Raw genomic sequence first — 13,787 nt, forward strand, 5'->3', positions numbered from 1 at the left:
AGATATTTTATTTATTCCTTTCGTAAAAGCTCTTTCCATTTGTGTTTGTATTATCCCTTCAAGCACATGACAGAGCTGATAGAGAAATAGCAGTGTTCCTCTAATAGAGTAGTGATGCTGGACTTGTTATGCTGGGCACCTTTTAAAGTCTTCTCTAGTTTAACACAGCGTGTCTCAGAACATTTGGTGCTTTATACTTTACTAGAAAGATTTCATGTATCGTTAAGGTCCGTAATCCACGCAGTAGTTAACATCTCATTAAAAATGAGGAAACCAAGTTACAAAAAAGTAGAGTTTGCTCTCAATATAACAAAGCCAGAATAGAAATCAAGTCTTTTGCTTTTATATATACTGTTACCGTTGTGTGTGATACCAGACAAACCTCAAAGAAACCAACAGTGACTTACGTGTGATAAACCGGTCTGTCATGAGGGCTGGGCTTCCTGGCACACACAGTCATGCAGGGTCATTCTCCTCTGTATAGTAAGTTTGAGGCCGACCTTGACGATATGATTCCCTGTCTCACAACACCAGGAAAGCTAGAGTGTAAACCAAACATTAAGGAAACCCAAAGTTGTAGAATTCATACACCAACATAACTCACGTGTCACACTTCACTCCACTTTGCAGATACTGTGTGCTTTAATTTGTGTTTGCCCGTTTGGTTGTTTTGTTTTGTTTTGTTTTGTTTTGTTTTGTTTTGTTTTGTTTTGTTTTGTTTTTGAGGCCAGATCTCCTATGTGGTCTAGGCGCCCCCGATTATCAGCAGTCCTCTGCCTCCTGTGCTTCAGGATGCCAGGCACGTGCTGCCACGCCCATTTCAGTACTGTGTGTTCTGTGAACTGAAAGTCTTCCAGTGCCCCTTTCCTTTCCTTTTTATGAATTAAGGTTTGTGTGTGTGTGTGTGTGTGTGTGTGTGTGTGTGTGTGTGTGTGTGTGCACCTGTACACTTAAGGAGGGCAGAGGAGGGCTTCAGTCCCATTAGAACTGGAGTGCAAGTGTTTGTGGCGTTTTGAGCTTGTCAGGCGGGTCCTCGGGACTGCTCAGCAATGTCTATAACTACTGAGCCATCTTTTCAGTCCTGTTTCCTCTTTGTAACAGCGTGTGCCCACTCAGTGTCTCTCTGTGTCCTATTTCTGTAGTACTCACAATATTTCATTTTCTTCATTGTTGTATTTTCATGATCTATATAATATGTCATCATTGATGTTAGCATTTTGGGTACCATGAGCATGCCTACATGATGTTGAACTTAACTGAGTAATATCTAGTTTTCTGACTCTGAACTGAGTGTTCCTCTATATGTTTCCCTCTGCCACGCCCTCCCTATTTTGTTGGACAAAATAACCCTACAATGGCCTGTACGTGTCCAACCAAAAGGAAGAGTTACTCATCTCTCACTTGAAATCAAAAGCTAGAAGTGATCAAGGTTAATAACAAGGGTGTGTCAAAAGCCCAGACCAGCTGAAAACGAGGCATTTGGGGCCAGCTGGCAAGGTGTAAATAGACAGGAAAAGGTCTTGAGGACAATTGAATGTGCTACCCCCCTCCCCTGAACAAATGAGTGAAAGCAGGCTGATGTTTTATGGGGCACACCCGAGTCATGTGGATAGAAACCAGTAACAACATTGTCTTAAGCCAAAGCCTAGTCTGGAGTAAATCCTTTTCGGTTCTGTGAGTATCCAGGGGGGTGGAGACACTGGGGCAGGAAGTTTGGGGTGGGGGTGGGGGGATGGGGGGGGCTGAGGCCTGAGGCTTAGGTCGTGTCTCGTGACATGCAAGCAGGAGGTGAGCAGACAGAGCAGCAGGTGCTGAGGTAGAGGCTGCAGGGAGTTGCCCAGGAGATGTAGCTGAGGAGACTGAGGAAGAAGGTGGCTGTGCCAGCCAACAGCTCTACGTAAATGGAACAGCCTTCCTTTAGTAGACGATGCCTCTAGAACCTTGACTGCTGGAGAGAGTCAGCACCTGGCTCCCAGCTCCTGTCTCCATGCACGCTATCCCATGCCACATCTTTCTGCCTCTACGGAGCCTCTGCCTTTGGCTAAGCATTGTGCTAGGCATAGAGGTACAGTGGGTGATTAAAAGAGCCTTTCTGCTCTGAGCTTGTATTCCACTAGGGCAGACGCATACTTAGCTAATATTAACCCAAGTGAAGTAAGGATTTCTGTGATTAAGTAGGATGCAGGAAGAGAACTAATTGTTATGAAGCTGTTAAGCAAGCTAGATTTAGGGGGAAAGGACATGGAGATGGACCTTAAAGGCTTGCTGTGTTCACCGACTTATGAAGGGTAGGTGTTGGATAACTAGGCAAAGGGAAAAGCAAGGGCCTGCTGCTGATAAGGAACAGTGACTTCAAAGGTTCTAAGGCAGAAGAAAGGAGCATGTAGTGTGAGCTAGGAAATGATACAAAAGGCAGCCAAGAGAAACTTGTAGGGTCTGGTAAAGTAGGATGCAGAACCATCTTGTAGATTTGGGTCTGTAGCATAAGAGCCATGGGAAAGCCACTTAATGGTTTATAACAGAGAATAATGTGATGAGAAAACTTCACTCCTATGTGGACAACACTTGGGGGAAAGTGATTAATTGAACACAGAAGGCGAAAGAAAAGGATTATTCATCAAGAGTTGACAGGCTTTATGGGCTGTAGGGTGGTGATGCCATTCCCTGTGATAGGTAGCCCTTGAAGGAGAGCAGTCTAGGGAAAAATCAGGGGTTGGCATGCACATTGAACATGTGGATGTCATCATGGAGCCTCAGGCATGCAAGGATTTCAGAGTCAGAAGGACGCCTGGGCTGACGCATATGTGTGAGCGCCGTCATTCTGGAGATGGCAAAGTCTGAGACTGAATGCGGGTGCACAGAGAGAACTTCACTTCCCCGTGAGACTCTTGTCATTCTTCAGGGCCTGGCAGCCCTCTGCAGGCTTGCCCAGGCACCGAAATAAAAGCGTGTCCCTCTTCTGTGCTCGCATTCACCACAGTAAGGTGGGACCCCTTAGCCGAAGCAGATTTTCTGTGTCCAGTCCACACCTATCAGAATTGCCCGGTAAACATAATTCAGGAGAGTCACAATAATGTGGCCTTCAGACATCAGCACTGCACCCTGCTGTCAGCACAGACAGTGGTGTGGCAAGGTCGGATATGCCCGAAATCCCTTCAGCTGGGCAGGTTTTCCTCCCAGTAATTTATTGCAATCGAGAGGAAAATAATTTTACATGGCAAAAATTTACCTTCTGATGATGTACACATTCTATAAGAAACAAAGTACTCAGTACTGTTTGTCAGCTTGAGGAAGATGTGGATTCTTCTGCCAATTGTGTTCCAAAAGGCCTAGGATGTCAGCACTGGATGCTTCAGGCAAATGTGTGTGGTCTGTAAGAAATGTGTTATCAAGAGCTGGTAAACATTGTCTTGGCAGAAGCCCACACGAGAGCGCGCCAGGAATGATTAAACAAAAGAACAGCATATGGGACATGATTTGTACAGTCAGATCGCATTCCTCATGCTCCCAGGGCTCCAGAAACATCCCACAGCAATTCTCAAATTAGCCATCTGCCTCTCTGTTTTCAGTTACTCTGAGCAAAAAGTGGGCGTTGGAAGGAGAGCTGGTAATGGTTCATAAATGTTTGCTCAGAAGTCCCAGTGTCTGCTCCTGTGTCGTAGTTCTGCGGAGCACACACACCAGGCGGGGCTGACCTGCTGGTGAAGGGCTCAGCCCTTTACCGCATTAGGGTCTCATTTCTGCGCAGGACTCAGTAACCTGTCATTGGTAAAGCCGGTGTCTAATATCGGCGGCCCACAGTTTCCTTACCTGCACGCGGTGAGTGTCTGCTAATGCAGTGGGTGGAAGTTAGATCCAGTGGGCATTCCAGGGGCTCTGAAGATGAGAAATGATGGCGTTTGGGAAGCCTTTAGTGCTGTTGGGTGAGCATAGTAATCATTAATTGACCGTTGTCTTTGGCAATAATGCTAGAATAGTAGAAGTAACAGGCAGATTTTATTTGGTTTTCAAAGGAAAGTGTTATTTGTTGTTTTGTTCTTTGTATATAATAAAATTTGGGAACTTTCAATTTTTAAATATCATTTGTAAATTCTTTTGTCAATATGAATAAATAGACTAAATGGCATTTATCAGGGAAGTACGTTACTGAGAATGTTTATTATGGGAAAAGGAAGTGTTCTAGTATCTTCTACCGTAACAAGGAAGCTAGGGCTGTGATAGGTCATTATTAGAGTTCTTGGTCTAGGATTCCTGAGGTCCTCCTGGGAGTGATCCTCCAGCCCAGGCAAAGGGGGAGGAAGACAAAAACAATCCAAAGAACAGTACCCTGTGCCCTTCCATGTGTCTCTCTGTTCACATTTGGAGTTTAAGTATATAATTTCATATAGTGAATATATACTATATAAGACATAATTATAATTCAATAGATATTACATATTGAATTGTCTATACTTATATTAGAGTGAATAATACACTGAGCTCTACCGCTGGCTTTCTTGTTTTACATTTTTCTAAAGTATTTTAAATCTAACTGTAGTTGTCAGGTCATTTTGCATACTTTAATATCATGCTCCAAAAAATACGGGGATTTCCTTATATCATTATGCTCCCATTGTGAAGGATTTGTTTCATTAGGATTGTGAGTCTCTTCTCTCTTTGCTCTCCATGTATATGTATAGATTATCATATTTATATTACCTAAAGTGTGTCTGGAAGTTTTGAATATGCAAAACCAATTTTAACTGACTTTATAAGTGTCTTGACACCAATAATGAATGGAAATAAACCACAGAGTTTTGGAGGATAGGCATGGTTGAAAATGCAAAACTAGAATGCTCTTGTCTAGGTAGGCCTCCTCTTCGCTGGCCTGTTCATACTGGAGTTGGGTTAAAGGGAGCTCTGTGATATAGCACCCACGCTACTACCGGTTCACCATGTCCCAGCAAGGGGCTGAGGATTAAAGCAGAGACAAGACAGCAGGTCATTCATCTCAGTAGAATGCCATTTATTGAAGGAGGGAAGAGGCCTTAAATACAGGCTTACAGCACAGTGGGAGAACCCCAGAGGGCAGAAGTTCGCTACAGATGTTTTACATACTTACATCCTAGCTGTTTACACCAATATGCAGGATACACAAACAAGGGACCTCTGGTAAGCTGTTTAGGAGGAAGGAAACCAGCAGGGAATTAGCATAGGGAGGACATCTGATCAAGGTCAGCAAGCAAGGCAACAGCTACCCAAGGAATGGGGGTCAGGGCCCAGCAGATTCCCCCCCTTACTAAAAAGAAAAATGAGCTTCTGTCTTAGGTTACATGGGACGTCAGCACATCACCTTACCTATCATGGAGACACCTGCCCAGGCCATGCAGGCTCTCTGTCTTAGGTCGGTGAGTGCCCCCAGACATTACCCGTCATTGAATGCTCATTATCATACAGGCTCAACCAAGTGTGAGCTGTAGGGTTAACTGCTGCCAAAGAACTCAAGTGGCGCTGGGCTTGCAATCTGTGCATTGGACACAGAAAAGACCAACAGAAGTCCTATCCCACCCATAGCCAGTAGGCTAAAGGCAATTGAGCCATTCTCTTCCTTAACGAGCCTTACTGCAAATTGGAGTCCTCGTAAGATGGTACCCCAAAAGTAAGTGGAACTCGAGTTTTATTAATTCTATAACTTCCAAAGCCAATCAAAATGTATACTGCTGAATTAAATTTATCATACCCCAATAGAATGAAGGAGTAATTAACTGTGGTAGCTACTTTCGCTGCCAGGGTCTTCACTGTACTAGCTGTAGTAACCAACTGTGAGATAGCAATCCCAGAAACAGTAGCAGTGGTGGCTGCTACAGTTGTAGTAGCAATAACAGCCGAAGTGAAGTCAAATTCTCTTCTGGAGCGTGTGAGCACCATCTGTATGGAACTGCCATGGTCCACTGGCATGGACACAACTCCAGGAACACGAACCACCAAGGCCCATTTTTCTTGATCCCAGCATGACTTAAGCTGGCAGCTCTGTAAAGAACAGTTAAGAACCACAAAGAAAAACAGAGACAGCACACAAGGAGCAGAACTAATGATCTCACTAGCTACATTTCAGGCTCACAAATTTTAAGGTATCTTCAAAGGGGGCTAGATGAATTTCAGGAGGCCATAAATGTTGCACAGAGCCATTCCTGAAAAGTAGTTACTATACCAGCTTGAAGAGGATTGCAAAAATGAAAAGGCTTAGCTGGCATGCTACTGTTAACAAATGGAGGTCAGTGACCATACTGCCAAATGTCAGGGTTACCCTCTAATCTCCAAGGTGCCTGGGTGACACGTTCTCAAACATACTTGAAAAAGCAGTTACCATACATTACTTCTGAAGAATCCGACCACATGGCTACAGTTCCTAGACTTACATTAATGCTTGCCAAGGCTGGCCATATTGGGCTCTCAGTCCCCACTGGCATCAGAAGGGGAGAGTTTTTCACGAAGGCCCAATAGGTCTCTGCCATGTTGGGATTCAGCAGCAGCCACAGGGTGCACACAGCATTCAGGAACCCAAAGAGGAACCTCATTGACCTGTGGAAAGACACAAATGATGGCAGTGTTCTACTATAGCCTGTCCTTGAGGATTATAAGGAATACCAGTCTTATTAATGATAGAAAAACCTTGGCAGAGGCCGGGTGGTGGTGGCGCATGCCTTTAATCCCAGCACTCGGGAGGCAGAGCCAGGCGGATCTCTGTGAGTTCGAGGCCAGCCTGGGCTACCAAGTGAGTTCCAGGAAAGGCGCAAAGCTACACAAGAGAAACCCTGTCTCTAAAAAAAAGAAAAGAAAGAAAGAAAAACCTTGGCAGAATTTTGAAAACCCTGTACTGCTGTAGGCAGGGATCTTTATCAGTCTTTATGCATTTTGGCACTCCCAAATAAGCAAAAGCATGAAGACAATGATTCTTTACATCCTTAACCTTCTCACCTGAATGGACAGAGGCAAAAATTAGAGAGGATATGTATCGATAGATACATGGACATATGGTAATTTTCCAAAGGAAGGCATATGTGTGATGTCCATTTGCACACATGATTAGGTAAAAGTCCTCAGAGACTTAACTCCCAAGTGAGGAACAGGTAAAAATTCAACACAAATAGGACATGATTTAACTATCTGGATGGCTTGTTCCTGGGTTTTGCCCATAAAATGATGGAGAGATCCAGCATTAAGATGATAACGTTGATGTAACTGAGTAGCCTTTTTAAAGGTGGAACAAATTAATGTGACAGCCATACAAGTAATGGCATCAGCCCTCTGATTAGCTTCGCTTAGAGGTCCAGGTAATTGAGTATGAGCTCTAAGATGGCCCACGTAAAGGTTATGTGAGTGGGACCAGATGAGTCCTTGCACTTGTAATAAGTATTCATGAATGGGAGAGATGGATGGTATGTAGGCTGCTGTCTCCAAAGGCACAATGGCATGTGCCACATATTGGCTATCAGTATAAATGTTTACAAGCTCATCAGAAAACATCTGTAAAGCAAGCAACAGTGCCTGTACCTCAGCCATCTGGGCGGAAGTACCCTGGACTTTTATTCTCTTCTGTATGTTACCAGAAACTACCACAGGAAAACCATGGGAAGTGTAAACCATAAATACTACACGGGCCTGAGGAATAGGAGTCATCTGTACGATCTTGGAAAATATAACAGGATGTAATTTAAAAAATTGACACACATCATTGGAGGGGTAGTGAGTATCCAACTGACCCTGCATGGAGCATGTCAGTATGGTCCAATCATTGTCATTAGCTTGCAACCATGCTATTTGAGACTGGATGTATGGGGTCACCACAATATCTGGCTCCTTACCAAAAGTTTGAACACTGATCTTGATTCCCTTAAATATAATCTGAGCAACAGCCTGTGGATAAGGAGTAATGTTTTTGCTGGAGAAGCTGGGGAATGTACCCATAGAGTAGGACCTGTTTGCCAAAACACTCCAGTGGGTGAATGAGTAAAACATAATCTATATATTGCACATGAGCCTGTTCCAGGGCCTCTTGCACACATTGTAGGGCTGTATGCCCTTCAGCTGTTAATTCATGGGGAGAATGGGTCAGGGTCACCCTTTAAGACATCATACAAAGGACGAAGTTGGCCTCTTGGAATCTTTAAAGTGGGCCGAAGCCATTGAATATCTCCGAGAAAGGCTTGGAAATCATTCAGGGTGCCTAGCTGATCCGTATGCAGAGTAATCTTTTGTGGACATATGCCTGTGCATAACAATTCATGACCTAAATAATGACAGGGAAAGGATACCTGTACCTTTTCTGGGGCTATTTGTAAATTAGCCATGCTAAGAACCTCTTGTAATTGAGAAAAGGCATCAAAAACAAGTTTTTTGCCTTCAGCAGCCAATAAAATATCGTCCACATAGTGAATTATATAAACATCTGGAATAGCTTTTCAAACTGGAGCTATTGCCAAAGACATATAAATTTGACATATAGTAGGGCTATTGGCCATTCCTTGGGGCAAAACCACTCACTGATCTCTGATAAGGTTCTTTGAGATTTTCCAATGGAACACTAAAAGCAAAGCGAGGACTGTCCCCGGGATGCAAAGGAATGGTGAAGAAACAATCCCTCAAGTCAGTCACAATTAAATGCCAATGTTTAGGAATTGCCACAGGGGCAGGCAAGCCAGGCTGTGTTGCTTCTATGAGAAGCATGGTTTTATTTACAGCTCTAAGATCCTGTAATAGCCTCCATTTTCCTGACTTCTTTTTAATTACAAATATAGGTGTGTTCCAGGGTGAAGTGGAAGGAATGATATGTCCAGCATCTAACTGTTCCTTAACTAATGCATTCGCAGCCTCTAATTTTACTTTTAGTAAGGGGCCACTGTTCCACCCATACAGGATCATCACTTTTCCAAATGATTTTTATCAGTTGTATTATCGAAGTCTGCTGTGCTGTGACCCCTATGGGGGAAAAAAACAAAAAAACAAAAACAAAAAAACCCTAATCCTCTAGTATCCCCAGAACATCTAGTAACACAGCTTTTGTCTGCCACAGGGAGTGGATGTCCTTGCAGCATTTTCCCTAAGCCTCTGCCCGGGCAGTAGCCCTGACTCTTCAGCATCTGTTGTACAGGCTGTGTAGTAAGCACAGCTCCCATACCGTCTAACACATCCTGTCCCCACAAGTTCACTGGAATGTCAGGTAGCACAAAGGGTTGAAAAGTTCTTGCATGACCTTCCTCATCCTTCCAATTTAAAAGTAGCTTGCTCTGTAATGGCATCTGAGCTGTGTCAATACCCTGTAGGTTGGAGGTGGAATCTTTATCCAACCTTTGGGCCAATGTTTTATAGAGATAACTGAAGTGTCAACACCAGTATCTATAAGACCCTGAAAATTATGATCATTAATTTTTAAATTTAGCATGGATCTTTGTTCTAAGGTGGAAACCCAGCAGGCTAGAGGGCTCATAGAGCCAAATCCACTCTCACCTCCATGTGGTTTAAGAAAAGGATTATTAGTTTGAAAGTGAGGTATCAAAGCAATTGGCTATGCAAGCACCCTGAGGAATAACTGTCACCACCTTACCAGTCTCAACCATGATTCTTACTTCTCCTTTAGAGTCTTCATCTATCACTCCTGGAATTACTCTAATACCTTGCATAAGAGTATTGCTCCTGCCCAGAATCAGTCTTAAAGATCCTGCAGGAAGTGGACCCATGACTCCAGTACTGAGAGTGTGGGGGCCCGTCGGAAGTGTTAATACTGCTTTGTCAGAGGCGCAGAGGTCCAATCCTATGCTTCCGGGGGTGCCTCTGATAAGGTCTTGGACAGAAAGGGATTTCTGCGAGGAACGAACTGGATAGAATGGTGGGATTATCACTAAGCAACACATCTTTAACTAAGTGCCACAAAGAGAAAGTAGCTAAGGGTATGGAATCGGGCCCTTCTTTATGCAAGCATTTTTGTAAGTCAACCTTAACCTGTTCCCAGTCTGGTGTGTTAAATCCCCCAGAGACCAGAATCCAGAGACTAACATTGTGGAGGATCTGAATGAAATCTTTAGCTGTCCTGCTCTTAATGGTGGTGCCCTGTTGCTTCAGCAGTCCAATTAACTGTCCCTCCAGGAGCGACTGTGAGCTAGCTGCACCCATAACAATTCACCTGCTCTTACTTTCTTTTAAAATGCTGGCCAGCCTTTCTTCGGGTGTCCTTCAGCACGTCCCTTCTTTCTCGGATCTCAGTGGGACCTCCACTTGTAGCACCCATGTTACTACCTGTTCACCATGTCCGAGCGAGGGACTGAGAATTAAAGCAAAGACAAGATGGTGGGTCATTCGACTCAGTAGGATGCCGTTTATTGAAGGAGGGAAGAGGCCTTAAATACAGGCTTACAGCACAGTGGGAGAACCCCGGAGGGCAGAAGTTTGCTACAGCTGTTTTACATATTTGCACCCTAGCTGTTTACACCAATATGCAAGATACACAAACAAGGAACCTCCAGTAAGCTGTTTAGGAGGAAGGAAACCAGCAGGGAATTAGCATAGGGAGGACGTCTGATCAAGGTCAGCAAGCAAGGCCACAGCTACCCAAGGAATGGGGGTCAGGACCCAATGCTGTGAGAGACAACTAGGAAGAAAACTTGGTGTGCTGAGTAGTGGGTGAGCCCTCACAACCACAGGCAGTTAGTTCCTTCGTTTATTACTTCAGCTTATGGTTTATGGTGCTAAAAATAGGTCCTTGTCACCTCCCAGTCTTGTGTCTTTCTGATCCTGTCATAGTGTGCCTTTGCTTAGTATCATAGTTTTGTGTGTGCCTCAGTTTATCTCAAATAGCTAAAGCTTGACAAAGTTAGCAAAGACAGAGCAGCTAGACCTGTATGTTTAAGTCAGTTTCTGCTGGCCTCAATAGACCTTAAACATCAGTCAAACATTTGTTGTTAGTAAGTCCTATTTTTCATAAACAAGAATTGAATCCAAGTTACATATACACTATGCTAATCTAATCTATAAACAAGAGTTGAATCCAAGTTACATACAAGCATTTGTAGTAAACTTTATCTCTGTATATATATTTTAACTATAAACCCTTTCTGCTACAAGTTTTAAGCTTTGTTATAGATGTTACAGATTTTAAAATCACACCCAATAAATTTACAAATCTTGAGATATAGAAAGTTTACACAATTATCTTAAGAGATGTTTGATAGCAAAGAGATAGTTTTGTTTTGTTTTGTTTTGTTTTGTTTTTTAAGAATGGAGAGCAGAGAAAATTTAAACAAAAGAGATTTTGGGGATCATTTTTGTGTCGGTGTGTGTGCAGTGGCGGCGGGGGGGGGGGGGGTTGTATGTGGTGTTGGCAGAAATTGTTAAAAATCTGCGGGTGCCCAGCCGTGGTGGCACAGGCCCTTTATTCTGAGCACTTGGAAGGCAGAGGCAGATGGATCTCTGAGTTTGAGTTCAGCATGCTCTACAGAGCAAGTTCCAGGACAGCCAGGGCTACACAGAGAAATCCTGTCTTGGAAACAAAACCAAAACAAATCTGTGAGTGTGCCATTTGGGGCCATTGGGCTGTACTGAGGCCAAACCACTTACAGTAAGACTGTGAGGCTTCAATGAAATCTTCAAGTCCAGGGAGGAAAGCGGTTAGAGAAGACAGGCGAATCGAGCTCCAGTAGTGAGCCAAGAGACAGACAGGTGGGAAAGAGGCCAGGAGCAGAGCAAAGGTGAGATGGGAGAGACTTAGGGAAGAGTCAGGGACAGGAACCTCTCCAGAGAGAGAATTCCAGTAGAGGGGACGGGGAGTGCCTTAGTGGAGGGACATCCTGAGTCACAGTGGAGAAGCACACAGCAGTCTACCAGTGAGAGGCAGAGCCTTCCCAGGTGCTGGGTGCCCAGGAGGATGTAGGAGCAGAGGGGCTGAGAGGACACTTAGAGCAGGTGGAGGAGAAGCAGCCAAAGGGACAAAGTCTAAAATTTGGAGTCGAGTGTGGTAGGTGGTAGAAGCCAGCGGAACAAATCATCCATACCCTAAGATTTGTATGTGAGGGTATCGGCACCAGACATGTGAGAGGGTGTACAGGAAAGAAGCTGCGGACATGACCACTCCATGGCAGGAAGATTTTTATTGTACGAGAAAGGGGGGTGGGAGAGGGAGAGAGAACAGCCAGAGGCATCTGGAAGAGTCCAGAGCAGAGAGAGAAAGAAGTCGTTGGACATGGCCAGCGACCAGACATGGCCAGGGTTAAGGAAGTGAGGGAGTGTGAGATATGGAATGGAGCATAGTGAGTGAGAGAGAGAGAAAGAAAATGAGAGCGAGAGGGGGTAAGTGGGAGGGGGAGGTAGAACGAGAATGTAGCAAGAACAGTGTGGGGGCAGTGGGAACGTTTGCCATTATGAAGAGAACACATGGGCATCTGGAGGAAGGAAGCCTGGGCGAGTGAAAAGGGCTAGCTAGCATGCTGTCCTGGACGTGGACATGTATAACATGTCCTTGGGATACTGAGGGAGCCTGGGGGCCAGCATGGGCTTTGATGTGCAACCACAAGCAGCCTGTGTCCCTGCTGCCAGAGGTAAAGAAAATGACGCCTTTTGGAAGGAATCCCCTGTGGACTGACCGGAGGGTGGTCTTAGTTGCCAGGGGAGAAGGAAAGGGAGAAAGTAAAAGACAGAAGGACTCAGTGCTGATGTCTTCTCGATGAACCTTTGCCCCCGACAGTTCTGCCGCAGAAAGGGATGACTGGCTGGAGGCCATATCCGGGGCCATAGAAGAGTACGCCAAGAAGAAGATCACCTTCTGCCCCAGCCGGAGCCTTGATGAGGTAACTGTGGTCCTTTCCTGCTGGGCTGGCTTCAGGGGTTTGCTTTTCCTGTAACTGTAGAGTTCACAGAGGTTTAGAAAGGAACGTGCTTTTCAGAGATGGATTAGAGGAGGTATGTGTACTCCTAGTTTCTCCTAGTCATAAGACTTAAGTGTAGGAAGTTTTATTTATTTACTTGTGTGTGTGTGTGTGTGTGTGTGTGTGTGTGTGTGTGTGTGTGTGTGTGTGTGTGTGTTTATGGGGAGAGAGTGTGTCTACGTATGTATCTGTGTTTCTGTGTATATGTTTCTGTATGTATGTATCTTTGGGGGGATGTGTATGAAGAGGGAGTGTGTTTCTGTGTGTGTGTGTGTGTGTGTGTAGTATATGTGTGTCTGTGTCTCTGTGTATGTATCTCTGTGTATGTTTATGGGAAGGGAGTATGTGTCTCTGTGCGTGTCTCTCTGTGTGTTATAGGGATTGAATTCAGGGTTTTCCTCACACCATGCGCCCCACCCCAGCTCTATCCCCAGCTTTCACCGTAGGGAACTGGGAGAGCAGGACTAGCTTCAGGAAGAAGCTAATCATCTCAGTATCGTGAGCATCTTTTGCAGATAGTTTGGCAACAGAGGATTTTCAAATGTATTTAATCCTAATATACTGAGGACTGGAAAAATGTCATGGTCCTCTTCCCTTCCCACCTCCTTGATAATGCCTTCAGCACTGGGGACGCCCACTGCAGAGACTCGGTTCTCCTGCAGGCAAGTGTGCACCAAGTAACCGGAAGTCCATCTTCTTCCACAGGACTCAGACAAGAAAGAGGAAGTTAGTCCCCTTGGGTCAAAGGCTCCCATCTGGATCCCTGACACCAGAGCCACCATGTGTATGATTTGCACAAGTGAATTTACCCTGACCTGGAGAAGACATCACTGCAGGGCCTGCGGGAAGGTCAGAAGGGACAGTGTCTGTCGTGGTTGTGATGTCGGTGTCTGC

At 44.8% G+C, this 13,787-nt stretch overlaps 1 protein-coding gene across 1 annotated transcript in view; it reads left to right on the top strand.

Annotated features, from left to right (window-relative positions):
• Nucleotides 1–13,787, top strand: part of Fgd6 (FYVE, RhoGEF and PH domain containing 6) — a 131,457-nt gene that overhangs the window by 102,365 nt on the left and 15,305 nt on the right. The window contains exons 15-16 of the mRNA XM_006988452.4: nt 12,713–12,815; nt 13,599–13,742. Of these exons, the coding sequence (XP_006988514.1) occupies nt 12,713–12,815; nt 13,599–13,742 (247 nt within the window). The remainder of the gene's footprint in view (nt 1–12,712; nt 12,816–13,598; nt 13,743–13,787) is intronic.

The sequence above is a fragment of the Peromyscus maniculatus genome, chromosome 18 (assembly GCF_049852395.1).
Source record: "Peromyscus maniculatus bairdii isolate BWxNUB_F1_BW_parent chromosome 18, HU_Pman_BW_mat_3.1, whole genome shotgun sequence".
NCBI classification, from domain to species: Eukaryota; Metazoa; Chordata; class Mammalia; order Rodentia; family Cricetidae; genus Peromyscus; species Peromyscus maniculatus.